The 14,410-nt window shown below is 47.0% G+C and overlaps 1 protein-coding gene across 8 annotated transcripts in view; it reads right to left on the bottom strand.

Moving 5' to 3' along the window:
* NFATC2 (nuclear factor of activated T cells 2) overlaps window positions 1-14,410 on the bottom strand; it is a 180,710-nt gene that overhangs the window by 125,447 nt on the left and 40,853 nt on the right. For 4 of the 8 annotated variants that reach the window (XM_025399025.1, XM_025399024.1, XM_025399023.1 and 1 more), the window contains exons 2-3: window positions 11,410-12,439; window positions 6,027-6,198 (exon numbers count right to left, since the gene is read on the bottom strand). In XM_025399025.1, the coding sequence (XP_025254810.1) occupies window positions 6,027-6,198; window positions 11,410-12,439 (1,202 nt within the window). The remainder of the gene's footprint in view (window positions 1-6,026; window positions 6,199-11,409; window positions 12,440-14,410) is intronic. The other 4 variants (XM_025399029.1, XM_025399026.1, XM_025399030.1 and 1 more) reach the window with 1 other exon arrangement.

The following is a 14,410-nucleotide window of genomic DNA, read 5'->3' as shown; positions in this document are numbered from 1 at the left end:
TCCCAAGTAGTTGGGATTATAGGTGTGAGCCACCACACTCACCTGAGATTTAGGGCTTTATAAGATAAACTACCTGGATCCAGCTAACAGGGCTCCTTCCTTAACTGGACAATTCTTAGAAATCATATAAACATAACCTCTCTCTTATCTCCCTTTCTATTTGATAAACCTTGAAGTAGCACCATTCTTATTTACTCCAGATGATGTGAATTTAAGCATATTTACCATGAGCCAAATTCAACCCAAAGTTTGATTTAGTGGCCAAAACTTAAAAATCAGAAATTTCACACAAAAACTCCAGCTCCTAGCTCTTGGAGGAAAAAAAAAAAAAAAACCTATAAAACCTGGTAACATTCTACCCACATTCCCACACGTCACAACCTACAAACAGCAACTGCTTCCTGAGGCAAGACTCACATGCTGCTCTGCCCTACTCCCCACCACTCCCTATTGCTCCCTGACATTTAGCCAGTTCGGTCATTTCCTTTCATTGCCTGGTCCTCTTGAACTTGTCTGTTTGTGATCTCTGTTTATACAATCTCTTCTTTGATTCTCTCCTTAGTCCACTGCTTCTAGAGAGAGGTGTGTTGTTATTGAGGGTGTGGTCACTCAGTCCTTGCAAGTGGGTGCTTGCTGAGGCCTCTGGTGATGGAGCATGTGGCCCTGAGGTATCCCACAGTCCTGAGAGCAAGTTTAGGACTTTGCTTCTGAGCTCCAAGCTCATATATCCAACTGCCTACTTGACATCTTTGCTTGGGTGCCTTGGAAGCCCTTTGTACCTTCTATGCCCCAAACGGAACTTGCAACCTTCCCCCAAGAAAACACTTTCTTTCCCAAGTCCTTCTCCACCATCCATCCAACTGAACCATCCACTCAGTTGCTCCTTTACCTCCCATACCTAAGTCCTGAAGATCACACCATAGAATTCGTATCTTCCACTCCCACTGCCACCTTCTAGTCCTCACCACCTTGATCTTTCCCTTGGCACTGCCACAGGCTAACAATCTCATCTCCCTTCTTCCTCCATAACTTCTTCTAATCTAGTCCCCAGAGAGAAGCCTGAGTGATCTTTAAAATGTTAAATCAGAATCAAGTTCCTCCTCTACTCAAAACCTATCACGTCTTCCCCTTGCCCTGGAATAAGCAAAATTTCATCTCCTCACCTTGGCTTTTAAGCTCTGCACAGTTTGGGCCTGGCAACCATCACCCTGCAAGCTAAACTTGAATGACACTGGCCCTCCTTCAGCTCTTCAGACACACACAGTCCTTTCCTGCCTCAGGGTCTTTGCATGTGCTGTGCTGTGTAGAACACACCACCACCAAGACAGACAGCGTGGAGGAGGAGGAGGACATCATTTGTCTCTTTGCTGTTTCTGTGACCTGTTCCAGGTCCCAGCTGGTAAGTCACCTCCTCGACGAGACCCTCTTTCTAAAGTAGGTCTTCCAAGTACCGTCTCTTGTTATGATTTGTTCTGTTGAAGCAGTTACTCCCAAGCGGCGAATACAATAGACAAGCTTCTAATCAGTCATCGCGTCCCACCCTGCGTCCCAGCATCAGCCCACAGACCCCCTCCAAGTGGCCGCCATCTGGACTCTCAGGCCTCCCTGACCAACTCAAACCATCCTAGTTCACTTTTCCGCAGCCCCTGAGCTCCCTCAGGGCATGAGCTGTGCTGATCTCACCAACGTTGTATCACCCAGGATCAGCACAGCACCCGGCACATGGCAGGTCCCCAGTGACACATTCTCCATACAAATGAGTCATGAGATCTGAAAAGCACTTAAGGCTTGGGAAGAAACTTTCCTCCAAGACCAAGTACCATTCAAAAAAAGCAATGAAGAGAACAGCTGAGCATGGCATATGTTTAAGATTTTTAATTGTATACTTAAGGATAAAAAATGAAATGATCTTATACTCATTTTCTTTTTATATAAAGAGGAGCTTAAAACCATTAGGCATGAAAAAAGAATGAAGTTCTATAGTGTGGCAAATAAAAGAAAGAAGGGTGGGGACTAAGTAACTGAGAGGGGAACAGAGGCTGTGGTTCAGAAATAGAAACGCATACAGAGATAAAGAGTGAGACACAGATCAACAGAGAAGCCGGCGGAAGCATTCAGGCAAGGTACAAAGCAGGCTACACTGCTCTTCTGGGTATGAAGGGGGCGGTGCTCCAGATTCCAGAAGCAGTTTTCACACTCCCTTGAAGGTGAAGAGCAGCAATCCTCTGAAAGTCCACTCTTTTCTTCATTTTTCAAAGAAGTTTTTTTTTTTTTTTAAACTGACTTCCCATGCTAAAAATCAGGAATTAGCATGACTTATTTTGAAAAACATAATCTATTCAAATGACTTTTTTAAAAGATTCCACTTTTTGTCTTTTAAGGAGACTTGTCTACAAGTTTTAAAATCATATATTAGATCTTCCAAGTTACAAGCACTTTGGCCAGTTGTGGTGGCTCACACTGTAATCCTAACACTTTGGGAGGATGAGGTGATAGGATCACTTGAGCCCAGGAGTTCAAGACCAGCCTAAGCAATGCGGGGAGACCATGTGTCTACAAAAAAGGAAAAAATTAGCTGGGCATGGTGGTACACGCCTGTAGTCCCAACTACTCAGGAGGCTGAAGTGGGAGAATCACTTGAGCTCAGAAATTCAAGGCAGCAGTGAGCAATGATCATGCCACTGTACTCCAGCCTGGGTAACAAAGCGAGATCATATCTCTAAAATAAATAAACAAACAAAGTCACAGGCATGAAGAGGGAAGAGTCCTTGGGAGCTATCAGAGGGAGAGGCACAAACTTCAGGGACAGCCTAGCAGGTGTCTCCTGGACTGTACACTCAGCCCATTCCCTTCTCTGGAAATTTCCAGGGCCCCAGCCCCTGATGAATGGGTGAGCTGAGCCTCACTCCTCATGCAGCCCAACCTCCAGGCCACAGCCAACTGGACCAATAGGCGGCACCCTCCCAAGCCAGGGTCAATCAGCGTCTCCCTGAGAATCAAGATTTAGGCTCCCGTGAGGTGATGACAAGGTTCGTACTGGAACAGCACGTAAAACTAGAGGGGAAGGGAGTGGTCTGCAAGAGGCACAGGCATTTTCCCATCAGGCTTTTTTTGCAGAAGTGAGAAGGCAGGAAAAGCTGGTCTGCAAAGAGACGTGGATGATCAGACCTACTGTGCTGCAAGTAGAGCTTGCAGTATCCAAATCTCAGCTCCACCATTTAATACCCATGACCTTGAACAAGTCCTTGACAGCTCCTTGACCTGTTACCTTTGTCATAAGGCTCTTTTAAGGATTAAATAAGTTAACACATATACAGCACTTGGAACAGGGTCTCACAGGCAGCAAATGTTTTCCAAGTGTTTATCATTAATCATCTTCCCAAAATGTAAGCTCATGACAGTGAGAATTTCCAGCTGTTTTGTTCATATCATAACCCAGAATCAAGCACCGTGCCTGGTACATAGTAGGTACTCAATAAACATCTTTCGAATAATCAGTGAATGAAGATACCACATAGCCGGAAATGGATACAGATTCTCTCTCCTTAAGACTTAAGATTGTTCGGCCAATGCATTTAATGAGCATATTCATTCTCCAAGTATTTGTTGAATGCCTGCTATGTTTGTAGCGACAAACTATGCTTGGTGCTGATATACAATGAAGAATAAGAAGGAAGTTGTGGTCTCTTTTAAACAAAGCTCATGGTCTAAGAGAGAGAGACATTGACAAAATAATTACGCAAATGTTAGAATTACAAGCAGTGGCAGGTGGCATGAAGGAAATGTGCATGGAGCTCTGGACACATAAAACAGCACTTGGCCAGGCACGGTGGCTCACGCCTGTAATCCCAGCACTTTGGGAGGCCGAGGCAGGTGGATCACTTGAGATAAAGAGTTCAAGACCAGCCAGACCAATATAGCGAAACCCTGTCTCTACTAAAAATACAAAAATTAGCCAGGCATGGTGGTGCACACCTGTAATCCCAGCTACTCAGGAGGCTGAGGCAGGGGAATCACCTGAACCCAGGAGGCAGAGGTTGCAGTAAGCCAAGATTGTACCACTGCACTCCAAGCTGGGTGACAGAGTGAGAGAGACTGCCAAAACAGTGCGACCACTGTAAAAAAAAATTACATAAGGCGATTGCTCTCAGGATTGGACGGCAGGAAGCAGAAGACTGTGGTCCCCGAGGGAGAGGAAGGGCACAGGCAAGCCCACCTCCACTTCAGCTCTCTGCCTGGGGACAGCTCCCCTGCCACGTGCAGGAAGTAGCATCTGAGCAGAACACAGTGGTCGCACTGTGCTGAGGATTTCCTGAAATAATCCTGGATTTCTGGCACCACTCAGAGTGCCAGGCTGTGGAAACTGCTAGAATCGGTGGCATCAGAGAGGAGGAAGCTACTAGGGGAGCCCTCAAGTCTTTGGCCAAGGGCTGGGCTGTGTAAGCACAGGGAGAGGTGGCACAAGGTTTACCAGAGAGGGGCTGCTATGGGGTGGAGAGAACAGAGAGACTAAGAGTGCAGCAGAGCTGGCATATGGGAATTCCAGCCCACCAGATTAAAGAGACCTCCCCACCAGGCATCCAAAAAGGCCATGCCTGCAGAACAGGCACATGCCTCAGAGGAAGGGCTACTCCAGGCCTGCCCTAACGGGGCCTAAAACCAATCCTCAAATGAAATACAGAGAAGACAGTTTAAAAGCTAAGCCCCATCAAGTTAAATACAACTTGAGCTTTCCACAGATCCACGCTGATGAAATGTGAAACGAAGTTCAGAATATCTACCATATCCAGTATATGTCATCACGATGTCAGAATGCAGTCGACAACTACTAGACACGCAACACAACAGGAAAATGGGACTCATGGTCAAGAAACAAAAACTCAATGAATATAAACAGATTCCAAGATCGCTGTGATGTCTGATTTAGAAAAAGCAATTGTCAGGACTTGTAAGTTCTTATTATTATCATAGATGTCCTTAATCAGAGGTACACATCCAAAGTACCTGTGGAGATTTGGGGGGTTTGTGGTTTTTCATTTGTTTGTTTGTTTACCTGGGTTTTACTCATGTTATATAATTTCTAATTAAGTAGTTTCAGAATGCCCAACAATCTGAATTTTTAAGAACCACCCCAGAGGTTCTGATGCACACTACAGATTAAGAACCAGGTTTTATCATATTAATAGGATACTTCCACTTTAAGGCAAATACCAAAAAATATGTTATATTAATTTAAATGTATTAAAAGTTCTGGTTAATTGACTTGTTAGTGGGCACCGGTCAGTTGTTCCTGGTCAACCAGATTATACAATTAAGAATATTTCAACTCCAATTATTTTGGGGGAAAATAGGCACACTTCTCTACTTCTTTTGGAAAAAAAAAAAAAATCTGAGGTTAAATCAAAAGCCACAGACACACAAATAGATACTGATTAAGAAAAACACAAAAGGAAATGCTCATGGCAAAATGTAAACTTAAAAATTCAGAGTACAATCTACATGTTCACTATAGAATTAAGCATAGAAATATATGGTAACAGAGGCTGCCATGTTTGTGAATAGAAAAAAGAAAGGCAATATATCAAAATACTAATATAGCTATTTTAGGTAGTTTGATAATGTATAGTTTTAATTTTTCTTACTTTTCTGTATTTTACAAATATTACTATTTTTTCATAATGAACTCTTCATCTGAAACTTAAGATGATGGCTTCAGAAATCTTCTGTCAATACACAAACCTCTGCAAAACTCTAGCAGTTTCTCCACAGAAAGAGAAGGGAAGAAGCGTCCGGGCACACGAGTATCATTTCTATCCTTATCCAGCTCAAGAAAACTTTCTCCTCTGGTTTATGAGTAGCTGGATTAGCTTCTAATGTTAACTTAATCTCAGATTTCTCATTCCTCAAAGGAGTTAAGAGGCTGAGACACATACCTCAACTTAACAAGCCACAAACAGTGGGTCAGCAGAAGTGAATCTCTCAGTGACAAACACCACACACAAAAGGAAGAGTATTCAAGTCCATACCTGAACCACAGGGTGGCCTCCAGTTGGAGCTTTGACGGCTCCTCGGCTGCCTTCTGTCTCATAGTGGGCCCGGTGATGTGGCTTGGGCTGCACCTCGATCCGCAGCTCATAAGATCCTGACTGACTGGACAGCGGCCACTCAAGTGGAGGGAGGGATGCCGTCACTGGGATGCTGAAGGAGAAAATAAAATCAGCCATGTGTGCAATAAACCAGAATTAGTCAACTTGTACAATAATTGTAAATGGCCCATTTTCTGAAAATCATGGATACAGTCATGTATTGCTCAACAATGAAGATACGTTCTGGGAAATGCACCATTAAGTGAACATCAGAGTGCACTTACACAAACCAAGATGGCACAGCCTACTACATACCTACACTATATGGTATAGTGGCTCCTAGGCTACCAACCTGTACAGCATGTGACTGTACTGAATACTGTAGGCAATGGTAACACAATGGGAAGTATTTGCGTATCTAAAGATATCTAAACACAGAAAAGGTACAGTAAAAATACAGTATTATGGCTGGGTGTGGTGGCTCATGACTTAATCCCAGCACTTTGGGGGGACAACATGGGTGGATCACTTAAGCCCAAGGATTTGAGGACAGCCTGGGCAACATGGAGAGACCCTCTCTACTAAAAATACAAAAATAAAAATAAAAATCAGCCAAGCATGGTGGTCCATGCCTATAGTCCCAGCTACCTGGGACACTGAGGTGGGAAGATCATCCAAGCTCAGGAGGTCAAGGTTGCAGTGAGCTGTGATTGCACCACTGCACTCCAGCCTGAGGGACCAGAGTGAGACCCTGTCTCAAAAAAAAAAAACCAAAAAAACAAAAACGAAACAAAACAAAACACAAGGCTGGATGCAGTGGCTCATGCCTGTAATCCCAACACTATGGGAGGCTGAGGTGGGCAGATAACTCAAGGCCAGGAGTTCAAGACCAGCCTGGCCAACATGGCGAAGCCCTGTCTCTACTAAAAACACAAAAATTAGCTGGGCTTGGTGGTGCATGTCTGTAATCCCAGCTACTCAGGTGGCTGAGGCACGAGAATCGCTTGAATTTGGGAGGTGGCGGTTGCAGTCAGCCAAGATCGCACCACTGCACTTTAGCCTGGGTGACAGAGACTCTGTCTCAAAAAAATAAAAACATAAACAAAACAGTATTATAATCTTATGGGACCACCCCCATATATGGGGGATCCATCACTAACCAAAATGTGATCATGGGGGCATGATTGTATGTGAACAAAATGCTGAGGCAGCACATATTTCTTAGACATGACAGGTAGAACTGTTCACAGGGTAGAGATCTTTCTCTTTGCCTTCTCTTCCACCTTGATGAAGACAGTGTGAGCAACTTCTCAATTAATGAAGCTTATGTTAGTTCTAGCATGTTTCTAACTGCTGTCACTTCTTTTCCCCTAGGAATTTTGAAAAGCATCACTATGGATTTATGTCACCATGTCCTGAGTTTTCACATATGGCAGAAATCATTAATCAGAGTATTCTTTCCCAATTAGCTCAGGGCTGCTAGGAGCTGACACTATCAACTGGGCTTGGTTAAGCACTTGCAATAAAGCCAATTCTGTCTTCTCTATCACAGCAGTACCAAGGGGAGCCCAAGGGGTAGCACCTCCATAAACTTCATCTGTGCCAGAGTCCAACTTAAACATTTCATCCAACTCATAACCATATCCTCCCTAAGCAAGCAAATCTCTTCCTCTTCTTTCCAACCACATTGCCTCCTGAAATCCCTTTTACCCTGCAGTCTTAGGGTTTCCAAAGTACGCCTGCTTTACCTTAGTTATAGTGCCAAGATGCTGTCAAGCTTCTGCCTGCAACCAACGAGCCACACGTGACAACCACTTTTACCCATATCATTTATACAAGTGAACAGTTTTTAAAGGTTTACAAACTATGACTCATTAAAAAACCACTTTAGCCCTGTATTAACACGCTTTAAAGCACCAAAAATTTTGTGAGAAGAAAATTCAGCAGCATATCCCCAGGTTTCAGTTTATACTTTTGCTTGGTTCCGAAATAGGTATTTGATGCTGAAATACAATCTGAAGAAGTAGAGCATCCCTGTAATCCCAGCATTTTGGGAGGCTGAGGCAGGTGGATCACGAGGTCAGGAGATCAAGACCAGCCTGGCCTGTAACGTGGTGAAACCCTGTCTCTACTAAAAATACAAAAAAAAATAGCCAGGCATAGTGGTATGCGCCTATAGTCCCAGCTACTCGGGAGGCTGAAGCAGGAGAATCGCTCGAAGCCAGGAGGCAGAGGTTGCAGTGAGCTGAGATCATGCTACTGTACTCTGGCCTCAGCAACAGAGCAACACTCCATCTCAAAAAAAAAAAAAAAAAAAAAAGCCAAGTGCAGTGGCTGACACCTGTAATCCTAGCACTTTGGGAGGCCAAGGCGGGCAGATCATGAGGTCAGCAGTTTGAGACCAGCCTGACCAACATAGTGAAACCCCATCTCTACTAACAACAACAAAAAAAAATTAGCTGGGCATGGTGGCACATTCCTGTAATCCCAGCTACTCAGGAGGCTGAGGCAGGAGAATGGCTTGAACCTGGGAGGCGGAGGTTGCAGTGAGCTGAGATCGCGCCACTGCACTCCAGCCTGGGCGACAGAGCGAGACTCCGTCTCAAAAAAAAAAAAAAAAAAAAAGAAAGAAATAGAGCATCAGAACCAGCCTGAAATTCTGATTTGAATTCCAGCCCTCTGCTGAGATGCCCATATACCCTGAGGTCAATGTTATCAGGAGACTTCCCTGAGGCCCCATCCTCTCAACTTTATAGAAGATTCTTGCAAAAGACCACATTGGCTGGCACAGATTGGTACTTGTGAGGAACCAAAGGACTCTGACACTCAAAACTTCTCTGATCAAGATGCCTCACGGAGAGGAAAGGCTTTTGTAAACAAAGTCTCCAATAAATATGTCATAATCATATTTCACAGCAGTGTCCCTCCCTACTCTCAACCGTTAAATAAAATCATGGTTTGGAGACTGACCTGTCTACGTAGCACAAAGAACAAGGAGCCCAGACTGGAATACAATGGCGCCATCTCGGCTCACTGCAACCTCTGTCTCCTGGGTTCAAGTGATTCTCCTGCCTCAGCCTCCCAAGTAGCTGGGATTACAGGCATGCGCTACCACACCCGGCTAATTACGTATTTTTAGTAGAGACGGGGTTTCTCCATGTTGGTCAGGATGGTCTCGAACTCCCGACCTCAGGTGATCCACCTGCCTCGGCCTCCCAAAGTGCTGGGATTACAGGCATGAGCCACTGTGGCTGGCAGCATTTTCTAAGATAGCCCTGTGAAACTTTAGTCACTGAACTCAGAGCTCTGTAGCCAAACGGCCTTTGAAATCACCACATATTCTGTCCACATTAAAGTCTCTGAGAAGGCCTGCACAAAGGCACCTACTTAACTCTGCTAAACCCAGAAACTCCTTTTTTTAAAGATACAACTGACATACTGAAGCCCTGGTGTTCTCAGAACCTGCTTTGCAGGAAATGCCAGGCTGGATGCTCCATGCAGTACATTTTCGTCTGGTATGGGGGTGAGCAAGGCCCAGTGGGCAGGGCCCGAGGCCACCCTCAACCCCACACCAATCAAGAGCTCCACCTTTATCTATTTATCTATTTGAGGACTCAATTTTTTTTTTTTTTTTTTTTTTTTTTTTGAGGTGGAGTCTTGCTCTGTCGCCAGGCTGGAGTGCAGTGGCATGATCTTGGCTCACTGCAACCTCCACCAATTCTCCCTACTCCGCCTCCCGAGTAGCTGGGATTACAGGCATGCGCCACCATACCTGGCTATTTTTTGAATTTTTAGTGGAGATGCGGTTTTGCCATATTGGCCAGGCTGGTCTTGAACTTGCTACCACAGGTGATCCGCCCACCCTGACCTCCCAAAGTGCTGGGATTACAGGCGTAAGCCACTGCACCTGGCCTATGTGGGGACTCAGTTTAATATTTGGGATAAAAGACTTCCATTTGCTAAAATAAAAAATAATTTGAAAACCACAGGGATCGTGGTAATAACATGAGTCTTCCAATTCCTCATCTACGAGAACAGATAGGATAATCTCTAGCCTTAGCCTTCATATACCTCCTTTGTCATTTCATCAAAACAAAGATAAAAAATAACACAAACCAAGTTTCTGTGAGAATCAAATGAAATAATATACATAGAGAGTGCAATTCACCCTCTATATCCAGGGGTTCTGTGTCCTCAGATTGAAAATATTCAGAAAAAAACAAATCCACAAAGTTCCAAAAAGCAAAATTTGAATTTTCCATGCCCATTGAGTCCATATGAATGAAGTGGTGTGCAGGCATTGTATTAGGTATTCTAAGGTATTATCATCTAGAGATGATGTAATGGATATGGGAGGATGTACATAGGTTATATGCAAATACTATACCATTTTACATATGGGACCTGAGCATCCTCAGATTTTGGTATCCGAGGATACCACTGCACAGGCTCTATACTAAGAGTTTGACATCTCGTCTCATCTAATCCATTTAAAAAAAAACCACACACACACAAGGTAGGTTCTATTGTCTTCTCACAGGGAATAAACCAAGACCAGAAAGGTGCTCAGTACAAATGCAGTGGGGGGAGGAAGCTCTTGATTGATTAGTGATGTCTGCCCTAGGCATGGCTTCAGAAAGGAGCTCAAGGAGAAAGAGGGTGCTGACTGATTAGCAATGTCTTTCACAAGCACAGCAGCAGAAAGGCAGCAGCAGAGATGCCCACGTTCACTCAGGTAGTGAGTGGCGGAGGCAGGACTCAAAGTGAGCCTTAAGAGACTCCAAAGTCTACATGCTATGCTGCTATCTACATACATCTCTTCAGCTTCCCAAGATTTTAAGCTCCTTGGCTCACACATTTTTTTTACGGCCTGCATATAACTGGGGCATATAGCAGATGCTAACAAACATCAGTTCCTCTTGTGCCTACTAGAATGTCAGCTCCATGAAGGCAGAAATTTTTGCCTGTTTAGTTCACCACTGTCTCTCCATTACTTATGTAACAGAATCTGCCACCTAGATGTTTGATAAACACTTTTTGAATAAACCAGGTGACATATGAGCAATTACATTTAACATGACTGCAACCTCATAACCACCTGGTGAGTCAGGTACACTAATTACACCCATTTTACAGATGAGAAAAACCTGGCCCAGGGAATGTACCTTCCTTCTCAGGGTCTCGCAACCAGCAAGGGACCAAGCCAAGATTTAAATCCATTTAAAGTCAGACTTAAACCTGACTCTGAATCCCATGCTCATGAACAGAGAACCATCTCTTAAAACTAAACCACAGAAGCAATCATTTTCAAAGCCCTACTCACCTGCAGATGGGAATGGCAGGCACCAGCGGCTTGGGCCAAGTGGGCGGAACCAGCAGGATGGATTCGGGAGCTGAGTTTCTCCTCTCCCCCTGCTCGCAGGGCCCCAGGAACTCCACGGCCGGGTAGATGTGGCGAGGCAGGCCGGCCTTGGATGGGGCCGCAGACACCGGCGAGGGGTCAGGGCTGGTCTTCCACATCTTGGGGGGGATCCCACAAGGCGAGTCCGTGGCGAGGCTGTTCAGGGCATCCATGATCACGGCAGAGCCAGCCACAGGGGGGTACCCAGCGGGAGCGCCGTGGTCCTGGGGTGCCAGGTGAGATGAGGGCTGCGGCGAGGGGCTCCGGGAGCGCTGGGGTGAGGCTCCGGGCGGCAGGGCAACCAAGGCCTCGGCGCACGAATGCCTCCGCTTGGCACCAGGCGACGAGGAGCGGGAGGCCGGACGGGGCACGGGCGAGTGGCGGCCCAGGCAGCTGTCCTCGGCGAGGCTGGTTCGAGGTGACATTATTGGCGAGGTTCTGGGGGAATAATGAGCAGGGATGTTTTGAAACTGCGGACACAGGTCGTCGGGCCCGCCGTTATTGGGCGAGACGCAGGGCGAGGTGTAGGGGGAGAAGGTGTCAGAAATGAAGCTGGCAGAGGAGCCGCTGCTAGCGGGGCTCAAGCAAAGCGGCTCGCGGTAGCCCTCGAAGCCGGGCACGGGCAGGGTGAACCTCGGGCTGGCGGCCACCCCGGCCAGGGGCGGCTGCTCCACCAGGAGGCCCGCGTCTCTCATGCGGAGGGGGCCCACTGCCTGGATCAGTTCGTGGGACGGAGTGATCTCGATCCGAGGGCTCAGGCCCGAGGCCCCTGCTGGCTTGGCCGCGCTCAGAAAGTTCTGCGGCCCTACCCTATCCGGCTCTCCGAATCGGCCGGGGGGCTCGCCAGAGAGACTAGCAAGGGGGCTGTATGGCTTGAGGCCATAGTCCAGGACATCATCGGGGTATGCGGGTCCGGAGGGTGGGCTGGCGACCTTATGTGCATTCGGCTCTTCTGGAAAGAGAAGGGGGAAGGGGGGTCTTTTTAAGCCTCAAAAACAGAACTCCCGGTGCAGAGCAATCACAGGCTGGGTTTTGTCTCATGTCGTTTATTTTTTTTTCAAATTCCCACCATGCCAAACCCCAAGCTAGAAGCTCCGTTCCTCACCAGAAGGAAACTGAGGCCACTTTGTCCCAGGTCCCTGGAGAAGAGAGGTCGAAGCAGAATGAGTTCTGGAAGATCCCTGGGCTAAGGGCCTCCAAACTTGGGTTTAAATGAAACCCTTCGGAGAAGTGTACTTTATCTCACAACCCCATTCACACCACTGTGTACACCCACAACTGCAACAAAAGCCTCCCAAGTCCATACTTACCCCTGCTACATGACACCCTCAGACCCTCCCTCCTGCCTGATTGATTTTGCTTCAACGCTGGTCACGACCCATTAGACGGATTTCCTAACCCGCTGGTAAGGTAGGTCACGACCCGTAGTTTGAAAAGCACCAATCCAGGGCCTATGGCAGCAATCTACACATGTGACATGGACGCAAGACACAGAGGGAGGCTGCACAGGCTCTGCAGCCCATGGTCCCCTGGGCTTGAATCCCAGATTTCACACCAAGTACAAGAAGTGGCTTCATTCAGATCCAGGGCTCCTGACTCATGTCTCGTCTGTGTCATTTTACAAATGAGGAAACTGAGGCCCAGAGCGGGGAAAAGGCCCAGCGAAAGATACGGAATTAGGAGGCTTAAAAATACCACAGGCAAGCCACTTGCCCCCCGACAGGCAGGGTCACTGCTACAGAGGTTACCTGACACCCAAACTATTAAAACCAATGGATGCAGGCTGGGCGTGGCGGCTCACACCTGTAATCCCAGCACTTTGACAGGCTGAGGTGGGCAGATCACTTGCGGTCAGGAGTTTGAGACCAGCCTGGCCAACATGGTAAAACCCCATCTCTACTAAAAATACAAAAATTAGCCAGGTGTGGTGGCACAGACCTGTAATCCCAGCTACTCAGGGAGCTGAGGCATGAGAATTGGTTGAAACCAGGAGGCGGAGGTTTCAATGAGCCAAGATTGTGCTACTGCATGCCACCCTGGGTGATAGAGTGAGACTCTGTCTCAAAAATAAAATAAAATAAAATAAAGATAAAACCAATGACCAAAAGGCCCTACCGCTAGAGAATGCTGTTCAAGTACAATGTTCTATGACAGCCACCCAAGGACACTGCCATCCATCACCTCACACTGTCATTTAATTCTCAGCCTGACCCTCTTCTAGCAGACACCCTGCCTCACTGCATCCTGTACAGGTCCAGGTACATGGGGCTGCTTGGGAAATTCCCATGGAGTTAGTGCCCCCACCCACCCCTCACTGCAACTCCACCTCCAAGGACCCCATCTCATCAGAGGCCCCTCCACCCTCCCCGTCAGCTCACGGGGCGGCCTGGACTCCTTACTCTGATGTCTCACATCTGATCCGTCATCAGCCCTGACTGTTCCACTGTCAGGACAGAAACCAGATTCCCGGGTCTCCCCAATCCATCGCATCCACCCTGGTCCAAGCCACCGTCCTCTCGCACGGGGACTACTGCAGTCACCTTCTCCCTGGCCTCCCCACTTTGTGGCTCTGTCAGTCTGTTTGTCACGCAGCAGCCTTTAAGATGTCCATTCTCAAAACCTACTATAAAGGCTTCTGGACACTTTAGATGGAACCAAAAGTCACTAACACAGCCTGTGCCCTGGCCTGCCACCCACCCCCACCACTCCCCACTTCTCCCCAAGCTGGGTCAGCAACAACCCCTCCAACATCCTCGCTGTACTGAAGCAGCTCCTGCCTCAGAGGCCTGGGGTTCCCTCTGCTTGGAAACCCTCCCCGCGAGATCCTCCCACTTCCCCTGGTTCCTTCCTGCATCTGCTCAGCCAGCACCTCCTGAGATCCGCCCATCAAAAAGCTCACCTCCACCCCTTTTCCCTGCCATCT

Source organism: Theropithecus gelada, chromosome 10 (assembly GCF_003255815.1).
Source record: "Theropithecus gelada isolate Dixy chromosome 10, Tgel_1.0, whole genome shotgun sequence".
Classification (NCBI taxonomy): domain Eukaryota; kingdom Metazoa; phylum Chordata; class Mammalia; order Primates; family Cercopithecidae; genus Theropithecus; species Theropithecus gelada.
The sequence above is the reverse complement of the archived record's forward strand: the minus strand, read 5'-3'. Positions and strand labels throughout refer to the sequence as shown.